Below are 15,998 nucleotides of genomic sequence, written 5' to 3'. Positions count from 1 at the left end.
GGGTTTTACGTGCCGAAGCCACTTTCTGATTATGAGGCCTGCCGTAGTGGGGGACTCCGGAAATTTCGACCACCTGGGTACCGAGGTAATCTGAGTCGGCTGTTCCGCGCATGGGCGTGGCGTGTAGCCTCGCCAAAATAAAGCTACGAATGTGACCATGGTGCCTAGATGTTCTAACGCGATAGCTTTAGAGCACACGCTCGAAGAACAACCCGTCTGTATCATAATGAAAAAGAAATCACCGCTTTTTTACTCATTTATTTCAGCAAAATATACGTTAAATCGAGTTCGGCGAAATTTGTTTCGTTAATTCAGGTCGAAGATAACGTTGAATCCTATGGGTACCTGCTGGGGAATGCAAATATTCGGGTTTCGTTATATCGGGTTTCGTTATATCGAGTTTTAACTGTGGTTCAAAAATGTAGCCGCGCGCGGTGGTTGCGCACAGTAGAATGAGGATGTATGCTGATCTCTCGGGTGCTTCAATGCACGCGTGACGAGCGTGTGCACACGATGTTTCTGTCCTTGTTGCAAGGGTGCTCTGCCCATTGCACCTGTCGCATAGTCTGTGCTGCAGTAGTAATAAAAATTTGAAATAATTGAAATTTCCCTTCCTGAACAAGGGTTACGTGCAAACGTATGGGTGCATTCCCATGGTATTGCGATAGCAATTATACGGACGATCCAGGCGCATTTCTGTCGTCGTCCTCGCCGCAATGTTCCATATAAAGTGCAAGGGCGATAGCATTCTCCCTGCACACTATATGCTGTATGCGCGAGTAAAAGCGTGTGTCCTTGAGCCGACGATGGCACGAGACATTCAGTTGAGGGATCGCCAGTCGTTTGTGCGCAGGCGCGATTAAGAGCTGGCGTAAGTGAGAAATGCTGGGGGCTTTTGCTCCTTGAAGATTGACTCGGCCTAGGCACTACGGAGGAGGCTTCTTAGAGCGTGTTGTGTGCGTTTGTTCCCTAGACATGCCGGCGTTGCGGAGTGGGGTCAAGTTTGTTAACGCTCCGACGCTGCCTGCCCGCGCGGTGGGGCAGTGGGCCCGGACGTCCCATTTGGTGATCCCTGTATCTGAAAGGGCAATGTTTTGAATGGCGTTGTATAGGTTGAGGGTCGCTTCTTTCGTCGCGACGACAGATTGGATTCCTTGCAAGCACTGGTTCAGGAAGCCACATGTAACCGGCAAACGAAGGCTGTAGGAGAGCACTTGAGGTTATAATAAAGCAGGTGGCGCAGGATACCCAGAGCACCCAAGGGGTACCGGGGGGATCAAAGCTGGAAGCAGGGCTGCCCGTGGGTTGGTGCCGCGGAGGCCGAAGCGTGCCGGGAGTTGTTCGCATAGAAAATTCGCTGTTCGCTATCCCGGACAGCCAATTTTTTATGCGAATACACTCTGGCACGCGCGGGCCTCGGCGATCCCCAACCCACGGACCAGTCCGGGTTCTAGCTTTGGTGTCCCTGTTGCCGCTTTGGTATCGTGGAGGTGTCGCGAATAATGCGAAATAATGGCACGTTGTTACAATTAGCAAAAAGCGCGATTGAATAAATATAAGTACGTCCAGCCACCATCTTGTGACGCTAAGTTCAGCACTACTGCACCACGTTACTTCGTCAATACCAGTCAGAACTTTGCCCTCTGAAGATACGTCGGACAGAATTTCTCGTGCCTGTGGCGCTAGTGCTGAGTCAGTTATGCCGGATTAAACCTTTCTTGCTTCTTACGGCACTCTATCTTCAAAAATAAAATAATAAACACAGATTTTTCCGGGGGAGTAGTAGTTGTAGTAGAGGCCCAGCAGTCGCATATCGGACGTCCAGTGTCAGCTGCTTTACCTATTTTACCGTGCCGTTAGCCAGCGTCTGAGCGTACGCTGGCTGCCGGCACGGTAAGGGACTCGACACCACTCCGCAATGCCGGCACGCCTAGGGACAAAAGCGTACAACACGCGCTAAAAAACCTCCTCTGTAGGGCCTAGGTAGTCATATATTCAACGAGCAAATGCCTCCAGATTTTCTCTCTCGCGCCCGCTCTTACTCGCGCCTGCGCACAAACGGCTGGCGATCCCTCAACTGAACGTCTCGTGACGATGGCAGCTCAATCTCATGCGCGCAAGGGAAGAAATCGGGAAGGAAGCACGCCGTCTTTCATCACGCGCCAGCCTCTGGAGAGGGAGGGAGGAGCGGGATGGAAGACGCCGTCGTATTCCGACAGCAACTGCGTATTCGGCGGCCGCGCGCACACCATGTTGAGAGTGATCTGTGTTGAGAACACTGTAGACGCTCATATCTTTGTGCACGGTGCGTTCTGGCTGCTCTGTTTGCGTTGAAGCGATAGTTACCTCCATAGCGCATACTCAAGCTCATTTGGCAGAGAAGGTCAACCGCATTTGCCAGAGAAGGTCAACCTAGCGCGCCTCCGCCTACCCTCCTCTTCCGCAGCGCATCGCCTCTCGTATCCTTCTCCGCATCGCTGAACACCACTTATAGACTTTTTTGTTTGGGACACTCACCAATGTAACCTTAATAAAATACCAGAATCTGTACAGAACCATGCAGCTCGATTCATTTTCTCAGAATGCTCGTTTCATTCTGGTGTCACCAAACTAAAATCTCTTGCAAACCTTGGAAGTCTTTCTGCACGCTGCAGAATAGCACGTCTGTGCCTATTCTTCAAGTGTTATCCCGCGCCACCCTGTACTCCTGCCATCAAGCCAGACCATCGTCATTCAGATCGCAGCAATCACGAAATAGCTGTATACCCGCCATCTGCTCGAACCACTGCGCATGTTTCTTCATTTTTTGTCGAAACATCACAAGGTTGGAATGACCTTCCCTCTGATGTTGCGCTCCTCTCCAGTAGTACGGACCTCTAGATAGCGATCAAAAATTGTATAACATTTAACACATTTGTAAACAGCCCACCTTTCATGTAAAACTGCTTCACTGGGGTCTTTGAGGTAGTGTAAATAAATGAATAAATACTCTAAGTGGCCTTGAGTTTCAGCGTGCTCTAAAGCCCCAGCGCACCCCTTCGTTCTTCCCCTGGCGCGCGGTTCTCTTCCCCACCTGTACGCGAATCCCTCATCAGGCACTCGCTTCCTTCGCAGATTCATCCATGGCATTGCCAATTTCCATGGCGAGCCTACGCTTGCGCGTAAAAATCACAGTGACGTTTCAATCCGCGAAAGTGGGTTACGCATTAGCGTACGGCCGCCGCGAACATGCACGGAAATGTCGAAGCACAAACGGAAAAGACCCGAACGTGGTCACGGATGCTACATTATCTTGACGGTGCTTCGACTTGTGGTGGTGGCGCTTGTGTAATGCCTGCAACAGCTTCGCAGTGCATCCACTTTCACAGGGTGGAATGGAGGCGGAATAATTTTTCTCTAGTTTGTGCTGTTAACTTAATAGCTCTAACACGTTACACTACTGCTTAAAGATGACATTTCTAACATGTGCGAAGCGCTATCTAAGTAACACTTCGTTGTTGACAAGTACAGACTCACCGACGATTGGTGGGCGCAGAAGCAACGCCACGCCAATGCAGAAGTAGATTGCTCCCATAACGACGGGAAGCTTCTTGAGACCAAAGTCTTTGGCAATCATGGGGGCTTGAAGGGCGATCCTCGCACCACATGTGAGGCCCATCAGCGCCGAAGCGGTCATCATCATGTGGAACATACCGAACCACGCGAGCATCTCGAAAGCGGCACCTTGCACAAGATACCCCAGGAGCATCACGGACTCCAGGGACAGAATCTTGAAGTCAATGATGACACCACTGAGAGCTCTGGAGACGATGTCACTCGCGGAGAAAGCGTGAAGAAGATAAACTGAGATTGAAGGTTCAACGCCATGGTCACTTGCTAGGTCTGTTGACAGCATGATGTATAATGCCATCCCGAAGTTCACAACCGTGAACGACACAGCACTCACCAAAAATGATAGTGTGGCGAATGGTGCCAGTTTATGCTTGAAACAGTCAACGACGTGCTTTCTCTCCAACCTGTTACTCGCCGAAAAGCGGGAGAAGGTGGGTGTGCCATTTGTATTAGTTAAGCTGATATGTTGAACATTTTCCTCTACACTCCTTTTATCCAAGAAAAGATGCAGTTCATCGTTACTTTCAACACATTTCGCAATATTTTTGCCTTGAGAACTAGTATCCCCGCATACAGGACTGCTTGTAGTGCAAACAGTGTCCAACGTTCTGCGTCTTCTCTTGCTCAACAATTTGTGCTTATCTAACCATGGTGGGTCTCTTAGAGCGATGCAACACGGAAATGCGTTCATCAGGATGGCTCCGTAGAGTAAAAGCGCTACGTGGATGCCATAGCGGGAGTAGAACAGTTCTATAAGCGGAGGAAAGACGATTGTGTTGAGCCCACCGGCGGTGAACATCAAGCCGCAGGCGGTGGCCCTTCGCTTCAAGAAGTACTGTGCCACGAGGAGGTTTGCAGCGATGTAGAGCCCCGAAAGCGTGGTTCCTGAAATTGTGAACGAAAGAAGCTGTTTTATTTTTAAAACCTCAAGACGGCATCGGAAGCATAAAGCATTCGTATGTAGGAAGCATATCTGTGCGTGCACGATTCGTTTTTCTTATAAGACAAGAGAATTTGTGGGCTGCTCTGAAATCAACTTCGAGTTAAGCCAGTATTCAGAGCTAGCAACAGCAAATCCTCTTCAAGGACTATGCGCAAGCCTGAACCATTTAGCAAAAAAAATGAAACAAAATATGATTTTATCGCTGCATGAGTTGCAAATTCAGATCGTGAGAGTCCTGGCCTTCAGGTTGTCCAAGAAAGCTGCAAGTGCAGATCAACTTGTGTTTGACGGAACATGGCTTATGCATATGTGTTTCTTGCTGGAGCAGTACATTTGTGCTCGTGTGATTCTATAGAATTATTGTACCAGTGAATTCGGGCCTAGGCAATTTTCTTGCTGAACACTTTTTTATAGCAAGTAGCACTTAGCCCTGAAATATTATTGCTATTTTCTTAACGAGAGCTGGACGTTCCACGTAAAAAATACTGCTTGTTGTACAATAAATGTGACTATAATCTACCCGTTCTTTTTTAGGCTTTGATTGGTCGTCCCTGAAAGAATGATCATAGACTTGATTCATCTGCGCCGTCACACTGCCTTCGAAAAGGGCTCACATTACGAACCACATTGAAGTCGCCCGGAATCGGTGTCCGGACAGACGGTAAACTCATTCACTTTGATTAAAAACCTCCTTGATAAGCCCAAATTCGATTACACTACTTCTGGATCCATCAAGTTTACTAAACAATTGTTACTGGGATAGACTCACGTTACCCACGAAAGAGAAAATGACGACACGCCAAACCACGAATAGGTTGGCAAGAGAGTGCATCGATTCAAAACAAGTGATTGGACATGATGCAGCAACGCTTACGGTTGACATTCTGCTCTAACAATATTTTCATGTCTGACGACACTCTATCGTGTGGTGTTGATAGGAGCTGAGCTATCGATATATTAGTCAACATCCGTTTGTATTCAGAACAATGTGTATGACAATGCTTTCTGTGGGCTAACTGATTTTCCTATATTTATTTCACTTGTGAGAGCTCCCGACTTGTTCGGCAGAAGATACGCACACTGTTATTGTGCGTAAGCAAAGGTGTTTCGTAGGAGGAGCCATCAGGTTACGTTCAAGACAAGGACGGAATCTGAAAGCTTCAAAGAACGCTAGACCTTTACAAGCGAATCGCCTCTGAATATAATTTGAAAGGTTAGCGTTCAATCAACACATTATATTGATGCACCAATTCTACCGTAAAAAGTCTTATTCTGCTACTTGCCCCTTTGCCTTAGTGCAGATTTCAGTGCTAGATTGATTGAAGGCTTCCACGGCTTGGGATTGTCGCGTACCGCTGTTTGACTTGTCAGCAGATAATAATAATAATAATAATAATAATAATAATAATAATAATAATAATAATAATAATAATAATAATAATAATAATAATTCCTAATTATAGTAACTGGTTGCAGTTTCTAAAAAAATGTGTGCCATTTCGGAAACAGTGTTTCAATATCAGTGTTTTGTTCACCTCCTGCATATTTCAGCTGTGTGTTTGGAAAACAGTATGAATTGCCAACAAGTTCGTCTTGACGTCGTAGAAGAGTTACGCAAAGAGTGCAACTGGTGGCAGGGCCCATCGCCTGGCTTGCTCATTGTTATGTTTGGTGTAGGCTGAGGCCGACCTAAACTTTTTTCGGAGAAAGCCGGCCACTTACAAAATGTTGGCGGCAGTGTAATGATAATCACCAGACTGGTCCCAGTTGACTTCATTTAGCCATGCGCCATGCTTCTTATCACTGTCACTCTTTCGCAACTCGGGAAGACAACCGGGCCATTATTCACAACAAAAAGCTCTTGCACTACGCTTATTCTTAACTGTAAATGGCAGCGAATCTTGAGGCTACCCATAGCAGTGGAGGCGGCCAGACAATGGCAAAAAGCAGTAATGAAAAAAAGCTTTATGAATTTGGCCACAAATTTTCCTATTTATAGGCAGGAAACTCGCATGAAAAGTAGCGGCTGTTGCGCCTTGATAATCTTACAAGTATTACTACTTTGGCGCCTTCAAAATGGAAGCGACACTATTTAGGAGCATCATGTGGTGGCTATCTGGAATTCAAGATTTCCTTTGGAGAGCAATAAACCTTATCGCGTGTCTCATCGCGCAAGTGCCCATTGTATCCTCCTTGCTCTTTCAGGGCCAGCGCCCATCATCTTTACAACAGCTCCCAGCTATATCTCTACTTGAGTCCTTTATACGGGTGAAGGCTTTCGAACATAAGTCTATGGTAGGCACTTGTTTTGATGCGAGGTCAGTCACGGCTGCTTAGAAGCAGCAACAGCAGAATGCCCATTCAGTGCAACAAGACTACAATCGTTTAAGAGCACAAGCGAGCAGCAATTTTCTTATCGGCAGATCAGTCTTAAGCAGCTGTTTCAGGAGCAGGCTAGTTAATGTTGACACATTTCTTCAAGGAAATTGCTGCTTAGGCCCACTTCGTTAATACCGGCGAAAGTGACTGCACCTTGCAGATATCACCTTGTGAATCAAAACTTCATAGGTGTAGTCGCGTTACGTTAGGTAAAAATGTGCCGGTTACATTGAGGAAAGTAGAAAGAGGCAAACGAGACTGAAAAGCCAGTGTTCCAGCTTAAGAATTTCGTTTGATGTCTTGGTATCCAAACAAAAACCAATGCGTTTCCGATCCTCAAGCTCAATACATATGAATGGAAATATAAATGTTCTCCTAGAGAACGTGCACCCTAAAGACCAGCTAATGGTAGCACTTCCAATGTACAAAACACGTGTCATCCGTTTCCTCTGTAACTGTTGATGTTTCGCAATACAAAAAAAAAATCGCACGCGCTCGTCCTTTTTATGTTCAACATATCAGACAACGACATTACAAAACCTACGAAGAAAAGGCAAGTGCCGTACCATTGCTTATACCCATATTATTTTGATGGTGCGAGACACAGTACACCTACCCCTGAACGAAACATGCTCAAGAGCGAATGTGTAATGCGACAAGGAAGGGCTGCTGCGAATAACTGCTATACTCGAAGAAAGGTCTCACTTCAGAACATCGAAGCCAAGGTTCCTACTTCAAGTTCAAGAAGGATGAGAGCGATTTTCAACTTACATAGAAAACACGATCTTGGTGCACACGCAACCAAAACGTCAAGCATGATTCTGAATGCAAGTGGCATAAGGTGGCATTAATTAGAGGTAAAATATTTCGACGCTTCTAAGCAAATAATGCGCGATTGATTAATTCGCGCACGGCGATTCCTTGAGCCTTTGAGGCATCCATGGCAATTAAGTGCTCGTAGCTGGGTTTCGTAATTCTCTTTGTCACATCCATTAGGCTGCCAGCATTTTTATCACACTAACTCCTGATGCGGTGCTTCATCCTTGAAATATGGCGAATAAAAGCGAAATTTTGTTCAAAACCACCCATGAGTATCGCACTCGTGCTTCTGTGGCAATATCCAGTTCAGAGGCCGACGAGCTAACATTTCAGCTATCGCTCAGCATAAGCGTTTGATTGTCGTTGCAGAGCACTGTGGTCCACATCAACTCTTCACAGCAGTGGAGCTTGGGAACTGTTCAAGGAGCTACAGGAGGCATTATGCTTTGTAAATTACTTCTTATTGGTAAGATACTTTCGTCCGGTGCGAGAGCCTGCAGATGTAGCAGTCAATGAGCCCATCAGCGCAATAATCGGCGAAGTCTCCTGATACTTTCTCTAAATATTCGTAAAACGATTCCAACAGAATTTTCTAAAAGATTTACGAAGCCTTGCTTAGAATTCTACATTGCTGAGCGAGCAACAAAATATATTCCTGGAATAGTTTTTCTTCTATGTACAAACTTGAACATCCTGCGCAAAGTGCCCCTATATGTCCATAAACTTGGGAACCAATGTAAGGTCGCTTCGGGATCCAAGATTTAGTAGTCGTGCTCCAGGAATTTATAGAGACGTCATAAAAACTTTACGCCACGTACGTCTGCCCTAACGAGCATTCACTGAAGGGCCAACCTTGAAAGAAGTCATTCACGTGGTACACCTAGCTAAAGGCTTCAACTGAGTCTCACAAGTGAAGTACACGTGCAAGTAAAGGATTAGTCAAGCTCAGGCAAGTCTATTTGTAGTTGACAGCCTGCTGTGCCAGAAGCAGATCGCAAAACATTAGACAACATTCATTTTGAGACAGATTTCAAACACTTCAGTATAGAATTGAAATAAAACGGGGCATAATTATATGTGAACAAGTCATCTTCAATAACGCATCCGGAAGTCTATTCCTCGGACCATTTTGCTTTTCAGGTGCACGCGAGTATTGTCTGAGAGGTTTGGTTCCATGTGCTTCATTCGACCTGAAACGGGCCCTTCAATGGGAAAGAGATGCGAAATTCGCTGTAAAGCTTAATATTTGTAAGACATCACCGACACGACCTTCGACACTTCTACCACCAGGCACAAAGTTGATTATTTATCACTTGATTGTTTACTCTGTGCTAAATGTTGCCAGTTCAGAATAAGTTCTTTTCCTGAAGGAACATATCGCCTGAGTGAGGGAGGAAGATTTGCATGGTAAAATGTTATCTTCATATACACCGTAACATCTCGCCTGTTCGCCATCTAACTTGCTAGAAAAATCTATTTTGCTGAGTTTACAAAATCAAGCTTAATCAGCATGACAGAGGTTCTTCCAATTAGTTTATGGCAAAATAAACATTCAGACTTCCATTGTTATCTCCATTGGACGTATAAGACCATAGAAGCGTAGAGGACGTACAAGACCAATTACATAAGGACATTAAAACAATTGTCTAATACACTTGCAACTCAAATTATTTTAGGTGCTCTTATTTCATTCTTACAATCACAAAATGGAGTCAACTGGGCCATTCAGCCTTCTACAGTTTTCCTTCAAATACTTTTTAACATTGGTCATGAAAGGAGTACGTGCATTTGGTGTTGCTCTGACGTTTTTATTTTTGCTGCGATAGCAATTATGCGGACCCTCCGGGCGCATTTACGTTGCCACCACCACTATCGTGATGTTTCGTATAGAGCCCACGTGCATGCCATCTTGACTACACGCTGTATGTTGTTTGTTCGAGTGAGAGCGTGCAAGGGAGTGAGCTGTGGGTGGTGGTGCGATCCCGCGAACTGAACGGAGGAAGGCAAGGAGGAAGCGTGCGGTCTTTCATCGTGCGCAAAGCCCCAGGCAGAGGGGAGAGGGGACGTTCTATTACGGTGCCAGCTGTGTTTGGCGCAGCGGAGCACGGTCGCGCGGACCCTATTTTGAAAGCGGTCTGCGATGAGGACACAGTCTAGGTGGGCAGAGAGCTGATAGCTTCGTGTGCGCAGCGTTTTTACCATTTAGTTTACCTTTAAGCGAGAGGAATCACGAAGGTTCATTTGCTCGCTGCTCCCACGCTTGCTCACGCTCACGCGCAGTGTGACCGTCTTCATGTCTCCTTAGTTGTCCTTAGTTGTCCCTGGCGCCGTTTACAAGCTAGAACACAAATTACTCAACAATAGGTGTTGACTTACGCTCGTATATTGTTCTAGTGGCGACCGGTTGCTTACCGTTAATGATTCCAAAGAAGACAACAATGAAGAGGGTGCTTTCTGCGAAGTAGCACAGGCTCACAGCGATGCCCGTGAGGAAAGAGCAGACGAGAAGGACTTTTCTGCAGGAGAAACGTGAGCATAGCAGGCCAGTAAGGGGACCTGCAAGACACAAATACGCGTCACTGCTGATTAGAGAGATACTTCATGTGTGAGGTTTGTTGAGAAATTTCACATCACACGACATCATAGCGAACTATAAGCAAAATACATCACTTTTCTGTATTTCACTCTCACAGTCGATAATGAGCGTAGATTTTAAGTATAATAAAGACTCTCAATTACACCCAAAAAGATAAGTTTTGCGACTGGCTCATGATTGTCGTGTTGGTTCTATTGATATTCTGTTGACAAATTGGAAGGCACGCTACCTAAGAGCCGGCTATCCCAATGCACAGTTATGAAATTAAGTCCTCACTTTACCCATGTAACCCTAACACATATACACAGGCACACAAACATTCAAGTCTAAAAAATGTATGCACACTGGGTAAAGTAAATCCTATCTTGTGCCTACTGTGCAATAAAAATACGAGCGTGCGCATGAAAATAAATGTCGTATGATTGAAATTTTTCTTGCAACAGGCACTCAGTGTAATATAGTCCGCAAGAATGCGCAAATAGAATATGATTCATTAGTTTACTGAAATCAGCCGAACCATATAGGGCTATGTATTTTGAAAGGGACATGGCCGAGGGCCCACAGCCTTGTTTAGCGAAAAAGATCAACACTGTAACTGTAGCTCGACATCTACAGTTGATAGCGGTTGCTCGACATGAGAAATATATGGAATCTGAATATTTCTAAAACCAAGTGGTTATTCAATGTTAGCAACACTTGCTTGTCTAACCAGCTGATGTCGACTGTACTTAACCGTTCGGGTCGCTCGGCAAGCAGCAGAAATTTGTCGTAGATGTATACAGTAGAAAGTTAAAGAAAAAAAACAATGAAGCAGTGCTTGAGACATTCCTTGGATGCGATACGCGAAGACACATGGAAGAAGTGCCACTTGGCGACGCTGCAGGAGGCAGAGGTGCGAAATGTTGCGTTGGCAATAAAGCTCACCTCCTGGAAGCATGTAAACGCGACATTTCTATTCCCCTTTTATCCTCCAGTAATCAACCCATTTCGAATACTCCAACGGTCACAGAGTCCCTGCATAACTTCCACTGCAGAAACGAAATTTAGAATTGGGCTGATGGGGTGGCGCTTTTTTTAGCGTAGGTACATTAGAGGAGGAATCACTGAATTTTCTTTTTCTATGTCACAGCTCCCATGCAGGGAAACCGAATGAAAATATAATTCTCACTACTGCAATAGGTCCACGGACAAACGAAACATTACACTTAACACAGATGAAAACCCAAAATCCGTGGTCGATAACATAAGAGCCTTAGGACTTCGCGTACCGACAAACGAGTATAACGGGAAAATCATCAAAATGCGTGAAAAGTGAGTCCAAAACTGTTGGACACAAAATAAAGTTATTTCTCTCTCATTGCACAACTGGCGTACAAAGAGACAGATATTACATCCACGAGAATTACAGCTGAATAAACGAGTAATTAAGGCAATATGTTTAATGAGCTTTCTAAAGGATTATGTGAGTGCACAATCATGTGAGACAGGCATTACATCCGCAAGAATTAGAGCTGAATAATTGAATAAGTAAGATAATATTTCTTATAAGCTTTCTAAATGATTATGTGAGATCCTGTTCGATGAGCTCAGGTTGCGATTGCATTATGCATGCTTTATGGTTGTGTCGGCGAAGTGGCTCCTGAGACTGCACCGTTTAGGAGGTCAGGCTACTGAATTTGCAGGGTAGAGCGCTATGTACGAGTAGCAAAGGGCAAACGAAGGCAGCCAGGAGAATGACTTCCGGTCACGGTGCTTTCAAAGGAAACCTCGGACAGTCCTCGACAGCTGGATTACCGGGCTGTTACGCGCTCTTCTGTCAGAGCTAGTCAGACCGGAAGCCCCAAACGTTTTGCAGACATTCCGGGATGCATAATCGAAGAGGTGCAGTGCTCTTTCACATGCATTGTGTCCACTGCAGAACGAAGGACTTTGCTAGGAATCTGCGAACACATCTGGCTTGTGTCACCTAACCCCATCGTGTGCCTGCAGATTTACAAATTTCTTTATGATGCCTAGTTCTTTACCATCCTCAACAGAATTCCTCCTTACTTATCATGCCTATCATTTTTGTTGTTTTATTGCCTGTTGAGCAGTCCTTCACTTCTCAAGATTCATTTTTAGCGTGGCAGGTTTCAGTTTCAGCTTCAGCTTCGAGAATAGCGCTAAGTTGTAGATCCTGACTCAGTAGTGCGTGCTATGAGTGCCCTGACCAATTTTTAACCTTTGTTTTCTTCTACTGATCCGAGACTCCTGTGATTATTTGCATTAGGTAACATATTCTATTGCTTTGTTGTCCTGGAAGCATAACTTTTGCTTCTTGTAGCCTCTGAAGTGGCAACATGTGCACTGCAGACAGTAGGGCATGCTCGCATTAATACGATTGGGCATGTCTATAAACCATTTTTAATTTTGAGAAAAAAAATTATTTTCCTGCCTGAGTCTGACGACAATAAAATCATCCTGAGTTTCGCAAAGAAAGTATGGAATCACCAGTTCAATTAAAAGCATATTCCCTCGATTTTACCAAATGTGCATTTTGGTTCAATCCGAAAGAAAATGTTTTGTGGTTGCGGCTCTAAAAATAATTTTTTCCCAACTGCAGGCCAATAGAATTCATTTCTAGTAATTACCACAGAGTATCCCCGCTATGCTGTGCAAAAGAAAAAAAATTGAAAACGCAACGATGCACACATTGGCGAAAGTTTTTTTCTACGCATTTATTACCAGCACTAAATTTCGCCATACTGTTACAATGAAAGTCGTGGAAATTTGGGGCGAATAGCTCTGTGCTTATTGGCTCTCAAAGTTCGTGGGAAGTGGTCATGTGTGGGCATGTTAATAAATTACCTAAAATTATTTAAGCATAGTCTTGATTGTTTTAAAAATTTCCATGATTAAGCGCATTCACACGAAGTGACGCAATTTAGAAAAACATGTTGCATTATTTGTTTGGTTGTGGAATTGCAAGTCAAGGAACCGACAGAATAAGCAGTACTGCCTGTAGCAGCCACGTATGGGGCCCGTGCATACTTACAGGTTCTTTTGCGTCACGAAAATGCTGCAGGTTGCTTCGAAAAGGACAGACGGACATAAGGGGAAATTTTGGGGTAAAAACAGTGCAATATTATAACTTTTTAAGAAGATGGGGAGGGTATGTTGATGCATTGACAACCATAATTTGGGATTTTCACTGCTTGAGTAAAAGGAATACTACACATTGATACCTCTTTCGTGACACAAGAAACCCTATCTGAAAGGAGCTGACAGCCATACGTTGTGGCGCAAGGCTTGGTTTGTTGTGTTGTTGCTATTCTACCCGCTTGTCATCTGCACAGTACATCGTGCTTGGTTGTTCTGCGTCAGAATCATACAACATGTCTGGTTTGAGCTTGTTTCAAGAGTGCTTCATTGTTTTGGGAAACAGTCAAACCTGCAAGGTTGTTTATTGGAGCAGTGAAAGTAGAAAGCTATGGTCCACGGTATGTGTCCATGGAAGCTCTACCTAAGTGCAGAAAATGTAATCTCTGAATGTCATAATATGCGCGTGACGCCTATGCCTGTTCCAAGTAAACCATCAACTGACCTAGGTCCTTTCCATCTGAAGCTTTTTTATGCTGTAAGGCTATGAACATATAGGAACATGCCTGAGTCTGACCCATTTGTTTTGCCAAGAGCCCTAGTAATGACAGTTGTCCATTAGAAATAATTTATTGTTTTACTGAGTAACAATGGTGCTGATGGTGGCAATAATTCAAGAGCCATAATCGACTTGTGTTTCTTCTTTTCCAGGCAAACCAGAGGACATCTAAAAGCAGACAATCATTCCAATTCTCAACGAATCCTTCCTCTAGTCAGTCCATTTGCGGTGTCTAGTCATGCAAGCGGTTGTTTTTTTCAGTAAAGCACAGAAAGCACCATTTTGTTCAGATTCAAGTGGCTTGTTGTTTCTTGGACACGAATATTTATGTATGCTTTGTACATGTCGCGTACAGAACCAACGTGGAACATAACAACACTGACACGAAGAAAAACTGGTGTAGAATACAATAACAAAAGAAAAAAAATGTGCAAACACAGCATATTCAGTGTGGTGTATGTCCTATGTGGTTTGATTGCTGCCCCGTTTCCAGGTAAATCTGGAATTTGTGAGTTATCCATCCTGTAATGCACAACTGGGTTGGTTAATTGCACAAAATAACACATTTCAATAAACCAAGCAATTTGGCGGGAGATTTATGCAAGCATTATCACTCACAAAATATTGAAAATTTGCAAACCGCATTCGCACCTATTGATGCGAAGCAACATAAAGTTGAGCAAGTTCGTATAGATTCATGGCACGGAAATTGAACCATAGAGAACTTGGACGCGATAAGAACGAAAACAATAGTCTTTCAGTTTCCCTTTTGGTTTTTTGTGTCTTTTATGTCCATAGCTTTCATTACCACGTTCTGTCCGATTTTCAGGTCCCCGTTTCTTCATTACTAAAATATGGGCATGTACCGTAATCACAAACACGGGGCTCAATTTACAGTTTCCGTTCTACAGAGGTCACCGTTTAGTTTTATTTGCAAAATACGGGCAATTCCGCGATCTCAACTATGGGGCTCAGCGCTTTCCATTTAACGGAAATTGTTTTTGCAGTCTGCGTTCCACGGAAATCGCATTTTTCATTTACAGAAAAGTGTGCAGCAACTTTTTATGTTCTACTTTCACTGTGAACTGAATAATTTTTTTCACAGTGTGCCAACGGTGCTAACACGAAACACAGAGCATTTCAATTAACTCTGGCGCTTCCGCAGCAAATAAAACAACCGCCGTCATCTTTAAACTATGCGCCACCACAACTCCCCTCTCCCGCAACGCTCTTGACGAACTGGCTGCCTTCTTAGACTTTCTCTCGCTACGCTTTTGGATTTTCTTCGGCTACCTCGGGCATTAACGGCACAATCGGCGGCAGTCGGTCTAAACCGTGCGTGGCTTCGTTAGATTACCTCGGAGGCTAGGAAGTTCTGGCAATTACTTTAGGTTTACACACCCAGCCCATGTAAGGCCATTACTCTTACATTCTTTAATATTTTCTCATGTTGGTGCCCTTGACGAAGTATCAGTTGCCTGGGTGTCGTGAGCGCTTTACCACCGCGGCTCTCAATGCGCATGAAACGAAGGGAAGACAAGATGGCCTCGCACCAGACAGCGTCGTTCCGTGATGGATGTCTTCGACTCAACATCTGGCGACGCAGCACCTGGATTATGTGAGTTGAGGAGATTGCAGCACACCATGGGAGACACGGAAATAACCCAGCCCACACGGCTGTGCTACAAATAAACATGTCACCTCAACCTTCGGCGCGCATGTCAACATGTGGCCACTGCGCTGCTGCAAGTGTGATGTTACCGTTGTTTCGAAGACCTTAGACAAAGTGCGCGCTGCATATGCGTGTCTGGAAAGGCACGTGATTACGTCGCGAAATTTCCGTGAAAACTGTACGAAAACGACGGGAGGGAAAATTGTGTCCGGGCTGTACGACGTACAAGGTAAACAACAGTACTCCTTATTCGTGAGCACTAAGGAGCTGTTTTGTAGCGATGTGTTTTGCAATGCAAATGACATTTCACGCTACATCAGTGGTCAGGGCTACGCTGTGC

General features: G+C 44.7%; 1 protein-coding gene across 1 annotated transcript in view; it reads right to left on the bottom strand.

Annotated features, from left to right (window-relative positions):
- LOC142591240 (monocarboxylate transporter 12-like) overlaps positions 1-15,998 on the bottom strand; it is a 43,678-nt gene that overhangs the window by 18,877 nt on the left and 8,803 nt on the right. Inside the window, exons 2-3 of the mRNA XM_075703585.1 lie at positions 10,166-10,309; positions 3,517-4,497 (exon numbers count right to left, since the gene is read on the bottom strand). Of these exons, the coding sequence (XP_075559700.1) occupies positions 3,517-4,497; positions 10,166-10,309 (1,125 nt within the window). The remainder of the gene's footprint in view (positions 1-3,516; positions 4,498-10,165; positions 10,310-15,998) is intronic.

This window comes from Dermacentor variabilis, chromosome 8 (genome assembly GCF_050947875.1).
Source record: "Dermacentor variabilis isolate Ectoservices chromosome 8, ASM5094787v1, whole genome shotgun sequence".
In the NCBI taxonomy this organism is placed as follows: Eukaryota; Metazoa; Arthropoda; class Arachnida; order Ixodida; family Ixodidae; genus Dermacentor; species Dermacentor variabilis.
The sequence above is the reverse complement of the archived record's forward strand: the minus strand, read 5'-3'. Positions and strand labels throughout refer to the sequence as shown.